General features: G+C 45.4%; 1 protein-coding gene and 1 pseudogene across 1 annotated transcript; both read right to left on the minus strand.

Moving 5' to 3' along the window:
* Nucleotides 1–2,318: 2,318 nt before the first annotated feature.
* Nucleotides 2,319–3,524, minus strand: LOC116836513 (olfactory receptor 10A4-like; annotated as a pseudogene).
* A 9,261-nt stretch (nucleotides 3,525–12,785) lies between these two features.
* LOC116836511 (olfactory receptor 5AP2-like) lies at nucleotides 12,786–13,726 on the minus strand. Its single transcript, XM_032800158.1, is given in 2 exon segments — nucleotides 12,786–13,369; nucleotides 13,372–13,726. Coding segments are annotated over 2 exon segments (939 nt in total).
* Nucleotides 13,727–14,011: the final 285 nt, after the last annotated feature.

Below are 14,011 nucleotides of genomic sequence, written 5' to 3' on the forward strand. Positions count from 1 at the left end.
TGCAAGACCTAGAAGAGTGGTCCCCAACCTTGGTGGGTCGGACGGGCATCGCCGACTGCTGCCGAAAATCGGTTGGCAGAGGTGTCATCCAGAGGGCATTGCGCAAAGATGCCATTTGAATTTCGGCGACATTTTGGCAGATTGGTTGTTCTCGGCCAGCATGCAGGTGCACTGAGAAGCCCCTGTGGGCATTATGGCGGGCACCATTGGCGCCTGCGGGCACCACATTTGTGGATCCCTGACCTAGAACCTCTCGAAGCATGGTGATCATTTTGATTTTAAATGGACTTGAACTGTTACGAAGATTGAGTTGTTAGCCACATGCAAAATCAATGATGGACATTGTACAGTTTATTCATACCAGCAACTTGCCATCATATTCTACAGATAATTCTTGTAACAGTAGCATCAGGAGAACGGATTTCTCCAAAATTAAGCTCATTAAAACTATCCCGCTGTACAATGAGTCGGAACACTTGACTGGTCTTGCTTTATTCTTAATCGAACAAGACATCACTTTGTCTTTGTCATATGATGACATTATTACTGATTTGCAGCCAAAAAGCCAGACAGATTGCTTTAATTAAAAACTAATTCTTGTTTCAATACCTCTTATATTACATTTCCAATAAAATGGTGACAATTTAAAAAATTATATTATTTGCATCATTCTGTCAAATCAGATTTTTTCTATAATGCTACTTTTAGTGCTAGTGCCATCAAGCATTACAGTGTGCTTAACTAAGTTAAACTGGTTTTAGTAACATGCCTGTGGCAAGTTTTCCAATACTGTAAGCTTATGTTTGTGTTTCTAAGAGCAAGACAGGCACAGGGGCACCAGTTTAATAATCTCGCCTAGGGCACCATAAATCCTAAGGACGGCCCTGCCTGTCACAGGCAGGGATAGGCAGATATAGGTAAAACGGTGCAACTTCTTGTGTAGACAAGAGTTGCACACTTATTCCACACACCGGACAGGGAGGGGACAGATAATGGGAGGTCTGACAACAGAGATTACAGAAAGAGGGCTCAGTTTATTTCTTTTATTGCACAGTGCTTTTGGTGCAAGGCCCACAGTTATTAGGGTCTCCTAGAAAAGGTAAAACAGGAGAAGGAAAGGGTGGAAAACATTTCCTGGGAGTAGAAGCAATTTTCAGGATAATGGTTTGTCTGTAAATGTACAGGCTAGGTTTTCCCATAAGAGGCTGATGTTAAGTACCCAAATCCTATAGACAGTGAATGGGAGTTGTGCACTTAACACCCTTAGGTCCCATTGTTAATTACAACTGGATATGGTGGAGCAGACAGACCACTGGATAGTTGGTTTCTATGTCTCTCCCTGCCACTAGACTGCTGAATGATTTTGGGGAGGTAAATTTACCTCTTCCTGTCTTAGTTTCCCCAGTTATAACATGAGGATAGGGACATGGAGTTTGGATCCTCCACTTTGGGAATCTGAATCCCAGATTCTGGCTCCCCAGGATTCACAAAACCGAGTTTGGCTGATGGCAAACCCTGTAGGCACCTAAGTGTTTGCATCAAAAGGACCAGAGATGCCTCCAAACATGCCCTCTGCAGCCCCACACTGGGTATCTGGATGCCGAGGTCCCAGAGCGATGCACAAACCTGTTGAAGGTGGGTGATCCACTGCCCGACTCTCCTCCAGGACCTCATCCAGCAGGTCAGATGCCCAGATACTTTTGAAAATCGCACTGGGCCCCCCAAGTATCTGGAAAAAATTGGCCTAAAATCATTGCTGAAAACGACCAAATAATGAATTCTGTGCTGACGTCATGTGTTCTGAGGCCCAGGTCAGATGGTTTCCTTTGTCTTTTCTGTTCCTTTGAAGGGAGCCTGGGGATGAACTACACTGTATGAAAATAAAGTTAATTATTCAGTTTTCTAACATTTGAGTTCCCATGCTGACATTGTAACCTTGTATTTTAAGAATGCAGGCGTCTGATTTTTCAGGGATGTGTGTGTATATCTAGAAGTGTCTCACCTTACACAGAATAGATGCCCAGTGTTCCAGCTGAGTCCATTTCATCTGCACCCTCTCACAGACTACAATCTCCCCTCGTTGTCTGAACTTTGAGCAGCCACAAGTTCAAGTCTCCCACCAGCCGATAGGTACCCACATGTGGACTCTGATACAGGTCCTAGTAACAATGGTCACAGGTTTTAAGAGGTCCATCTCCACTTACGCCCACAGCTGTGACTCTGTAAGAGCAGGATATGAAGACCAGCGAAGCTGAGGGACACACGACCTGGGACTTCTCTTCAGGCCCTACACCAGCCCATGTTATACCTATTTTATTTTAACCCAAGGAATTTGACCATTTAGAATCATCCAACATGAATTTCCTGCAAGCTTTCCTCAGGGCCTCCTTGACCTCTTTGTTTCTTAGGCTGTAGATGAGGGGATTGACCAGGGGAGTCAGGACTACGTAGACGACAGACAAAACTTTTTTGAAGTCACTCAGGATGTCCATGGTTGGGAACATATAGACAATCACTGGAGTTCCATAATAAATGCTCACCATAATGAGGTGGGAGGAGCAGGTGGAAAAGGCCTTTTGCCTCCCATTGGTGGACAGGATTCTCAGGATGGTGCTGATGATGCAGATCCAGGACATCAAGGTAAGCAGGAATACGACCAGAAGGAAAATCAAGCTTAGTGTGAAAGCCTACATTTCCATCAGATGAGGGTCATTGCAGGAGAGTTTTAGAAGAGGGATGAGATCACAAAAAAAATGGTCAATACCATTGGGACAACAGAATGCTAACTGTGATATTGAGAACGCTATTATGCTACTAAGTAGGAATCCACCTATCCAAGAGGCACCTGCAAGCTGTAAGCAAGACCTGTCACTCATATGGGCTGCATAGTGCAGTGGATTGCATATTGCTAAATACCAATCATAAGACATCACCGAAAGGAGAAGGCATTATGTACAGGGCTGGCTCCAGGCACCAATGAAGTGACCAGGTGCCTGAGATGGCCAATAGAAAGGGGCAGCAGTCCGTCTGTCGTTAGAGCAGCAAGTCCGGGTCTTCGCTGGCAATTCGGCGGCAGTCCTTCAGTGTCTCACTTCCTCTTTTGCGGCACTTCGGCTGCAGCTCAAACTGGGTTTTGTTTTTTTCTTCGCCGCTTGCGGCAAAAAAGCTGGAGCTGGCCCTGATTCTGTAGCAGCCATAGAAGCAAAGAAATAACGTTGTGTGACACACCCATTGAATGAAATAGTCCTGTCCCCAGTCAGGATACTAGGCAGCACCCTTGGCAGGATGATGGAGGTGTAGCAGGTCTCCAAGAAGGACAAGTTCCCTGGGAAGAAGTATATAGGAGTGTACAGATGCTGATCAGCCACAACTAGCATCATGATGAGGATGTTCCTGGCCATGGTCACAATGTAGATCACTAGGAACAGCAGGAAGAGAAAGAGCTGCAGTTCTGGGAGATCCCCAAATCCCAGGAGGATGAATTCTGTGTTAGACATTCGATTTCCCTGTTCTGGATTTGCCATGGGGTTTGTCTATGGGAAATAAATTAACTTCCACATAAATGAAAAGCAATGTTAACTCAATAAAATATCACACTATTTTCATTGTCCATCTCTGCTGGTTACCGGAATGATGGTTGAGTGGAGAATGTAGGCCAGGGGAGGAGAAATGCCATCTCATGATCGCTGAGGCAAATTTCATATCTCAGCAGGCTGCAGGTTCAACAAAACATTAATCTTTCTGGAAATGGGTAGTAAGTTGATAGATGGCTCCAAGCACTCTAACACTAAGGAGATGGGGCTTTGGTAGAAAAGTACAAAAAAGTGTTGCTTCAAATAGTCACATTTCACTACTTCGTGTATGAAAGCAGAACAGTGTCATGTGTAGATTTTAGAGGAAGCTGCAACAGAGAAACAAACCAAACAATTAAGGCTGGGGTTTGCAATGTGTGGGCAGTCAACTGGAAGTGAATTGCAGTAGAAATGGGCCGCCTAACTCTATCAGAGCCATTTGAAAGTTTTTATCATCAGACAAATACCTCTCCTTCCCTGGGCCAAGATTTCATTGTCCTGCTGTAGGACAAGCTACTTTTAGAAACACAATCTTCATTAAAAAGGAACAAAGAAAACAACTTCATCTGGAAACCACCTCGTTAGCTAGAAATTGATTCTATCTTGCAAGAAAGCAATTCTGTATAAAGTTTGAAATTTATAAGAAATGTGCTATTTTCATATTGTGAGAGAGATATAGAGTCCGAAATTCCATTTAATCTTCAATTCTGTGATTTCAAATTTTGGTATTCATTCAGATTTTCACTTTTAAAAAATGTATTTATTTGTAATTGTATTTCTAGGATATTTTTTTATTTTATATTACATTGTATCTTATAGGTATTTAAATTTATTTCTATTACATTATTTTTATATTATTTTATTTCATTTTATATTATTTCATAAAGCTCTATACCATTGGTTCTCAAACTGGGGGGCGCACCTCCCCTGGGGGGCATGAAGAAATTCCAAGGGGGAGACGAGGCTGCCAGGCCCTTGAGCTCCCTCCCCTCCTGTCCCCACTCCCCTGCAGCCACACTGCCATGTTGGCAGCGCACCCCCCCAGGTTTTCCAATAAGCCAGTCCTGCCATTCTGAGTGGCCTGGTAAGGGAGCGGGGCGGGGGAGGGCGGGTTGGATAAGGGGTAGGAGGTCCTGGGGGGCAGTCAGGGGACAAGGAGTGGTTAGATGGGATGGAGGTTCTGGGGGGGGCAGTCAGGAGACAGGAAGCAGAGGGGTTGGATAGATGTGGGAGTCCTGGGGGGCCTGTAAGGGGGTAGGGGAGTGGATAGAAGGCGTGGCAGTCAGGAGACAGAGAGAAGGGGAGCTTGGATGGTGGAATAGTCCCTGGAGCGGGTGGTCAGGGGACAAGGAGCTGAGTGGGTTGGATAGGGCATGGGGTCCGGTGAGGAAGTGGTCAGGGGACAAGGAGCGGGGGGGTACAAAGGGGGTGGGGTCCTGAGGGAGTAGTTAGGGGTAGGGGATCCCAGGAGGAGGCAGTCAGGGGATTAGGATCATGAGGGGTTGGATGATGGTAAAGAAAAGGTGGGGAGCGTGAGGGTTTCTCGAAAATTAAGAAGGGTGAGTGATGCTGAAAAGTTTGAGAACCACTTCTCTATACAATAACTTCCTGAACAACATTTTCTAGAAAATGATATGTTCCCAGGGAACATTTTGATCTTGAATGACACATTTTCCATCAAAAATGCCAATCAGAAGTTTTTATCAGCTCTACATTTTCTTCTTTATCTTTGATTTAAAAAATATTAATTCTTTCTCTCTTGGTGGCTGTCCAGTCTGCCTGACTGTCTCTCTGTCATTGCTGAGCCTCAGAGAAACAAGGTGGATGAGGTCATATCCTTTATTAGACCAATTTACTAATCTTTATTAACTGCTCAGTAAGGCCCTGATCCTGCACAGAATTATGCACAAGGTTATTTTTATACCCTAGGAATAATTCTATTCTGTCCGAGCCTCCTCCCACTGAAGTCAGAGATCAAATTTCCACTGACTTGAGGGATGGGGCCCTATAATTCCAATGGGATTTGGACAACTAATGCCTCTAACCTTCTTTGAAACTCATAGCTCAGCTCGGCTGGATTGGATTTCCATTGATACACGTTGGTAAATGTCGATATCAGCTGAAACCCTGAAATCAACAACAAACTATTTCAGCAACAGTCGGCTTTAGTGCAGCCTTCCCCACAACTTGCGCCTGGAGGGATGGTGTCACCAGCCCAGTGACCGTGCATGGAGCCTTCTGCACCGAGTTATCCTGGGAGTGAGCGAGCGGGGCTGGGACAGCGGAGCTGCTGAGTGTTCCCTGCATGGCCGCGGGGCTTGGGACACCCATCCCTGCAGGCACCAGGTGCAGGGAAGGCTGCCAGAGCTGAGAGCACCAGCGGGTCTGTCAGGAGGCAGAGGAGGAGGCAGGCCTCGCTGTGGGGGAGCCCCACCATTGCTGAACGACTTCTACACATGGACAGAGCCATTCAACAGCAGGGTCAGAGCAGTTGCCTTCTCTCCCCCTTGCGTTCTGGTGTTTTGGACCCCTTGGTAGCACAGGGAGCCGCCAGTATCTTCCCTGTCACTGCTGGGAGTTCCTCCTGCACCCCTGTTGTCAGCGCTACCCCAGCCCCACCCCCGCTGAATTTTCCCACAACAGTAAACATTAAATTAGTTAATAATTGGGAGAAAAACCCTTAATAAAAATCAATATTAGTGGTTCACATTGCAAAAATAAAACGTCATTCTGCCAAGCCTGCTCATAGCCAACTTCTCCCCCCTGAGCACCATGCGCAGCAGCAGCTACCAGCTGTGCTTTACCCACCTCACCTCTCTGATCTCTCAGAGTCCCAGCCAGGCCAATGCCACCAAGAAAAGTAAATTCTGGTGTGTAGCATGGAGGAGGGGAGGTTAGAGGGGAACGAAGGCTGCTCTCATGTTAGAAGCGCTGGCCTTAGACTTGGCAGATGTTGGTTCATTTCCCTACTTTATCACAAGCTCCTTCTGTAACTTTCAGGCCAGATTTCCAAAGGCCGGTAGGTACCTAACAAGGCACATGGTGCCTGAGTAGCAGCCATACCTAATGCCCGTCGATTTCCAATCTGCCTGGGGGGCCTGTGTCTTGAGGTGCCCAATATAAAATTGGCCCCTCTGTCCACCAGGTCCCACCTGTAAAGCAGGGGTAATAGCATCACATGGGGTGGTGGAAGGATAGATATATTAAAGGTAGTGAGGTGCCCAGATACCAGGGTGATGGGGGTCAGGTAAGGAGTTATGATGCACGTGACCTGACAAGTCTTTCCTTTTCCTTTTCTTGTTTGTTTTTTAAGTAATCTGACAAAAATACAGCAGCGGTGTATGAAATCTTATTGTTTAGCTCTTTGAAGGATACTGGCTGAATATAGGGCCAGAATATATAAAAAATGGACAGACCTGTATCCTCATGCAGCTTTGATTCCTTTTTTCCCTCAAATTTTAAATTGAAATGTTAAATTCCAAGTTTATCAATTCTTAATCACTTAACATTTTAACTAAAATCAGTGTTTTAATGGTTACTGCTGTCCATGTGTCATTCCCCATGATCGGGTGTGATCAAGAGATCATAAGAATGGAAATCAAACACTGGTCTGAAACCCTGGTTGTTCCTTAGTGCTCATTACACTGTGTAGACACCACTTCCCCACTCCTCACCCTCTGCTGCATGTGGTGCCCATTATACAGTATAGCCGCCCCTTCCCCACCCCTCACCCTTTGCTGCCTCTAGTGCCCATTATAAATTGTAGCTGTCTCTTTCGCACCCCTCGCCCTCTGCTGCCCCCTGGTGCTCATTATACAGTATAAATTATACATTCGTCTGACAAAGTGGATATTCACCCATGAAAGCTCATGCTCCAATATGTTTGTTAGTCAATAAGGTGCCATACGACTCATTTTTACTTTTTACGGCTCCAGACTAACACATCTACTTCTCTGATACATGGTAGAGTATAGTCTCCCCTTATGCACCCCTCACCCTCTGCTGCCCCTAGTGCCCATTATAAAGTATAGCTGCACTTTCCCCACCGCTATCCTCTGCTACACACATAGGTATCGTGTGTGTGTGTGTGTGTGTGTGTGTGTGTGTAGAAGTCTTTCATCCTACAATGAATGAATGCTCAGTATTCCGGCTGAGTCCATTTCATCTTCACCCTCTTACTGAGCACAAGCACCTGCCATTCTCTGAGATTTAAGCAGCCAGAAGTTCAAGTCTTCCATGAGCCTTCCACGAGTCTTCCACGAGCCCAGTGGTACCCGCTGTGGAATCTGATATAGGCCCTAAAAAGACTGGGGTCCCAGGTTTTAAAAGGTCTCCTTATCTCCACTTTTCGCCAATGACTCGATGACTCTCAATCAGGGGTACATGTAGCCTGGCGATACACAGAGGTCTTCCAGCTCATCTAGAGATTTGCCTAGTTTTACAACCGGCTACAGAAAAAACACTAGCAAAGTCTATACAAACTAAAAGTTCATACAGACAATGACTTGTGTATACTGCTCTATAGACTATACACTGATCCAATTGATTTATTTCATAATTATATGGTAAAAATGAGAAAGTCATCAATTTTTCAGTAGCAGTATGCTGTGCGACTTTTGTATTTTTATGTCTGATTTTGTGAGCAAATAGTTTTAAGTGAGGTGAAACGTGGGGATCCGCAAGACAAATCAGACCCCTGAAAGGGGTACAGTAGTCTGGAAACATTGAGACACACTGTGTAAGAGCAGGACACGAAGCCCAGTGAAGCTCAGGAAAATACGACTGGAGACAACACCAGGTTTCGCTTCAGGTCTTACCCTACCCCATGTTATATCTATTTTAACAAGTAATGCAAGTAGGGCGGTACCCTTCAGTATGCAGTACAGGCAAGAGATATTTAGCTGGTACAGGGTACTGGAAAGACTTTGGGCTAGCCCACCCCACTCATCTGGAGTGGGGGGCTACGCTCTTCTCCTCAAAGCATGATGCATATGCTAACAAATGTAAAGAAAGGCATTGTTTAAGTTTGTTTGCATATGTATTGTGCTGTTAAGTTGGTCAGGAGTCCATAAGAGGAGAGGGCTGGTGTGGGGAACCAAAAGGTGTTTTAACAGTGTTTTTTATTCTTTTTCTCCCCATTTGTCTGAATTATAAATGACATTCATACTGCATCACATTAAGTCCCAATCATTTGAGGAATGCCTCAGCTTGCACTGCGCAAAGGATGTTTGGATTCTTATGTCAGCCCAGTTCTGCAGCCTGACAGGAATCAGGTGTTGTCCCCAGTGTAAACATATAATTCTTCTTTGCAGCTAAACTAGTCTAACATGCATTTTTTTTTAATTGGAACTGGGGCAGCATAGCAAAGAAAACAAATGCCTTGTTTTCCAGCTTTGTGGGTGAGAGAACTATAAGTGAAGATTATAATGCCAGACACTGATGGCCCTAAACCAGCTGCCTCAGGAATCTGCCAAAGACGTTGCTGAAAATATGTTCCTCATCTTAGCAATGAACCTAAGACTTATCACACATCTACCTGCCTTTATTCGAATAACGCTCCTTCTGATCTGACAGCTCAGACATTGTCAGTTTCATCCAGAACAATTTACAAACTTGGAACCTAATCCTGTAAACCCTTAATCTTTTGATTGATCCCATTGAAGACTATGGGACTATTTGCATGTCTATGGACCACTTTTGTGATAAGAGTTTCAGGAGTCTGTTCTATTCCTATAAAGGAAGTTGAATCTCCCATTGAAATGCAGTGTTTGGGTACAATACCATAATACAGTTTAGGATACTCTTCTACTTAAAATTTATCTTTTAAAAAGTCATACACACTGAAATGGCTCCTCACTCAACTCCCATATTCCATATAAACAGACCAAAATACTACATATTTGGGAAGGGGGAAAGAGAGGAGTTAAGCATGTTGATATTTGTATGTACAAACACCCATTTCATCACTGTACTGGAAAATAGAGCTGAACTTAATTTTCTATGAAATTTGAAGAAAATTTAACAGACTCAATTGTTTTCCGTGTTAATCAGTGTAAAGCTGAAAAAATTACACCCCATCTAAGAGAGAAGAATCAGTCCACACTTACTGAAAAAAAATTCCTTCCAACTGGTGTTCAGAAGAGTGCTACAAGACACATTCATAACCTCATGAGCAGAGAGTGGAGAGGAGACTCTACCACATTATGACCAACAAAATAAATAATAATAATAATAATAATAAAATCTCAAAGAGGGAAAGGTTCACAGATTTTCAAACCTAAAAACCTGTGTTATGCTTTAAACCATCTCAGCACATACCAGGTTTATGAACATTAAAAAGTTAATTGCAAAGGAACACTGAAGCCCATTAACCTAAATGCGTGCCAGTATGCTCTCACTGACTAAAGGTGCAGTCACACCTGTGGAGCTGAAAATTAACCTTGCCCTTTTAGGCTAAACGGAGTCACGTCACTGGCTCCATCTCTGTTTTTACATAACAGATACCAAAACTCCAGTGGGGCATGGTGCTGGCACATAGGGGGTCAGATATGTGGTGTGATTTATGAGAATCTCTTTTGGGAATAGTCATGTGTGCAAAATAACTGGTACTTATGATTATGCTATTTCTGAAGTTATGAATATTAACTATGCTCACTACATGTTTGCACCTGCGGTAACGCCCACAAGGTATTTAGTGATCTCATGAAGGGAAAAGTTAAGCTGAATGGCCCATTAAGGAACCTTAGCTCACAAAGGACCCTGGAAAAGACCTGTCTACACTTAATGGATTTCTTCTGAATGTTCAAACTAGAATATGGGTAGGGGCGATGGACATGTAACTTTCCGATGTGACTCCAAACACCATTTTTCACATTGAGAACAGATTTGCCTTTACTTGGCACTTGGCAGAAGCTAAAAGGTCCTGGGCTAGAAACATCTCCATTTTGCTTCTTTCTTGCTCTGGCCTGTTTCTTTCTCAGGCCTCTAGACTTTGAACATATACTGATGGGAGCATTCTAACCAAGGGACTGAGAACTTTAAGGAAATCTGGAGCCTTCATGTATGTGGACTGTTGTCCCTTTACTAAAATTCAGTGGGGTGTTTTGGTTGGCTAGCTCCCAGTACTAAAAGAATAGGGAAAGGCCAATGCTCCAGGTCAGCCTGATGGACAGGGCAGGCAGGTTAATCAGGGAGTCAGGAGGCCAGGGTGGGTCCCATCCTCTGTGTGAGCTGGAATTGCCTGGGTCAGAGAGAGTGGGGCCGAGCTAAGGAGAGAGCAGGGGTCCAAGCTGAGCTGGGGAGCAGAGCCATGCCAATCAGAGGGGCCAAAAAAGCAGCCCAGGAGGCAGGTCAGTGCTGGGAGCTGAGTTACAGAGGCAGCCCACAGAGCCGACTGTGCTGGGAGCAGGGCTGCAGCCACAGAGCCAGAGGGGTCCAAGAAGCAGCCCAGGGGCTGGAGGCAGAGCAGCAGCATCAGTGCTGAGGCCGAGTGGAGCCAGAGCTAGAACAATGGAGCTGGGGCTGGAACTGGAGCAGTCTGGATCCGGGTGCGGTGAGCGACTGGGGCCAGCCAAGGGAGGGACCCTGGGCAAAGGGCCCAGCACAGAAACACACCCCCAGCCAAGGATCCTTGCAGGCCAGACTGGGAGGAGAATCTTATCCCGACAGGGGGCTGATGCTGAGAAGAAGGGTCCCGTCACTCAGAGCCTGGAGGTGTTTGGCCACCACCAGAGCAAGTGTCCAATTCACAGCATCCCTGCAGCACAGCCAGCACCTGAGAAGGAGACCTGGGACATATAAGGAGCAGACTATGAACTGCCCTGATGTTTCAGAGATATTGGTTGTAATGTTCCTGGCCACAGAGCAGGGTGATGTGTTTTCCTTTAACCTTTCCCACTTTTCCTTATTCCTTTTTAAATTAATTGTTGATTAAATAACTTGTATTTGCTTTAAATTGTATGTAATGATCAGTGAGTCGGGGAGGTGTGCAGTGCAAAGAGAGTACCCCGGAGTGGGGACACCCTAGTCCCTGTCCTAGGTGACCACAGAAGGGCTGGGAGTTGAGTCCCCCAGGAATCCTGGGCCCAGCCTTGGGGTTATGAGGCCTCTGCCACACAGAAGAGTGAAAGGGAAGTCCTCAAGGGCAGGGAAGCCTCTGGGTAAAGGAAGTGGAAGCGAGAACTCAGATCCTTTCACTAGTCCACTTCACCAGGGCAGTGCAGAAGCCAGGAAAGTTCCCTACAATAGTGGGACCATTCCCTTGCTTACATTTATATTTCCTTGATCCTTTGCAGATGTACTTATGAGTTAGATATGGTACAGAGACTGTTCTAGCCTCATTGGTTGCTGAGTTCTCTCCTGCAATGGACAAAGATCAAATGTCTGCTGAGTTTCTCATGTGAGTCAGAAACCTTTGATACCTGTAGTATAAGCAACATAGCCCTTGTTTGAGTGGTTTTCTTCTTTCCTCTCCAAATGTCAAAGCCTGTTTCCATTGAACTCAATAGCAAAACTCCTTTTGATCTCAATGGGAACAGGAATTGGTCTTAAGAGATCAGAGAATGTGATTTTGATCAATTGCTTATCTGTCCAGCGACAGTTCTCATGCATGTTCTGCCAGGCTGATTTTGGTTGCCCCTCCAGTATATCATGCTGGGGAAAATAATAAAACCATTTGGGTTGCACTTCTATCAAGATGTAAATAGCACATACAGTTCTAAGCCTCTTTTCCATCAAACCCAGATGATGCAGCATCTTCGCTTTCCTATGCCTGGCGGAGAGCAATACCTAGATAGAGGGAAGCTGGCAGAAGGTTAGTTTGGACACAATGGAGGCATTGATAGTGTGTTAAGGGAAAGTGGGGTGATTGTCCTTCCTATTCTTCTTTCATTTAAGAAGTTTTAATTTGGGGTGCTGCTGGATCCTCAATGATACCTGGAAGTACAGGTGGCACCAGGGGCCCAAAGCATCATTTTAGAAGTGGAATTGTTTAGCAGATGGAGTTGGAAAATTTTTGAAAGGTAAGGGGGTGGTGGAGGAGATGGGGAGAGAGTGGGGGCACTGGGCTGGGGGCAGGGCAGGAGGAGGCACATGAAGGTCACTTGGGGAGGTCTTGTTTCCCCCCAGTTCCCTTGTGTCCCTCCCATGAGTGCAGTACCAGCAAGCAATGATTTCTACTTGCACCACTGATTTTAACCCAAGGAAACTGACCGGTTAGCATGGTCCAAACATGAATTTTCTGCAAGCTTTCCTCAGGGCCTCCTGGACCACTTTGTTTCTCAGGCTGTAGATGAGGGGATTGACCAGGGGAGTCAGGACTGTGTAGATGACAGACAGAACTTTCTTGAAGTCACTTAGGATGTTGGTGGTGGGGAACATATAGATAATGAGCAGAGTTCCATAATAAATGCTCATCACAATGAGGTGGGAGGAGCAAGTGGAAAAGACCTTTTGCCTCCCTGTGGTGGATGGGATTCTCAGGATGGTGGTGATGATGCAGATGTAGGACATCAAGATAAGGAGGAATGGGGCCAATAAGAAAACCAAGCTGAGTGTGAAAGCCAATGTTTCCATCAGGTGAGGGTCATTGCAGGACAGTTTTATAAGGGGGATGAGATCACAAAAGAAATGGTCAATACCATTGGGGCCACAAAATGATAACTGAGATATTGATAATGTTCTTATGCCACAACATAGGAAGCCACCTATCCAACAGCCACCTGCAAGGTGGAGGCAGTCCCTGCCACTCATACGGGCTGCATAGTGCAGTGGATTACATATTGCTAAATACCGATCACCAATAGGAGAAGGCATTCTGTACCAAGCAGAGAAGCAAAGAAATAAAATTGTGTGACACACCCATTGAATGAAATGGTCCTGTCCCCAGTCAGGAGACTGGCCAGCATCCTGGGCAGGATCGTGGAGGTGTAGCAGGTTTCCAAGCAGGACAAGTTCCCCAGGAATAAGTACATGGGGGTTCGAAGGTGCTGATCAACCACAACTAGCACCATGATGAGGATGTTCCCAGTCACGGTCGCAATGTAGGTCACTAAGAACAGCAGGATGAGAAGGAGCTGCAGTTCAGGAAGATTCCCGAATCCCAGGAGGACAAATTCTGTGTTAGACATTTGATTTCCCTGTTCTGGACTCGTCATGGGGTTTGTCTAGAAGAAAAAAATTAACTTCAATATAAATGAAAAGCAACATTCACTCAATAAAATGTCAGCACTGTTTTCATTTTCTCCCTTTTCTGGGTAGTGGAACAATGGGTGAGTGGAGAATGGAGGCCAGTGGAAGGGAAATGCCATCTCATGATCCCTGGGACATATTTGAGGAGACCGCAGGTTCAACAAAACATTAATCTATCTGCAGGGCCAGTTCTAGCCATTTCACTGCCCCAAGCACAGCGGCACGCCGCTGGGGGCACTCTGCTGCTCGCC

Source organism: Chelonoidis abingdonii, chromosome 14 (genome assembly GCF_003597395.2).
Source record: "Chelonoidis abingdonii isolate Lonesome George chromosome 14, CheloAbing_2.0, whole genome shotgun sequence".
Classification (NCBI taxonomy): domain Eukaryota; kingdom Metazoa; phylum Chordata; order Testudines; family Testudinidae; genus Chelonoidis; species Chelonoidis abingdonii.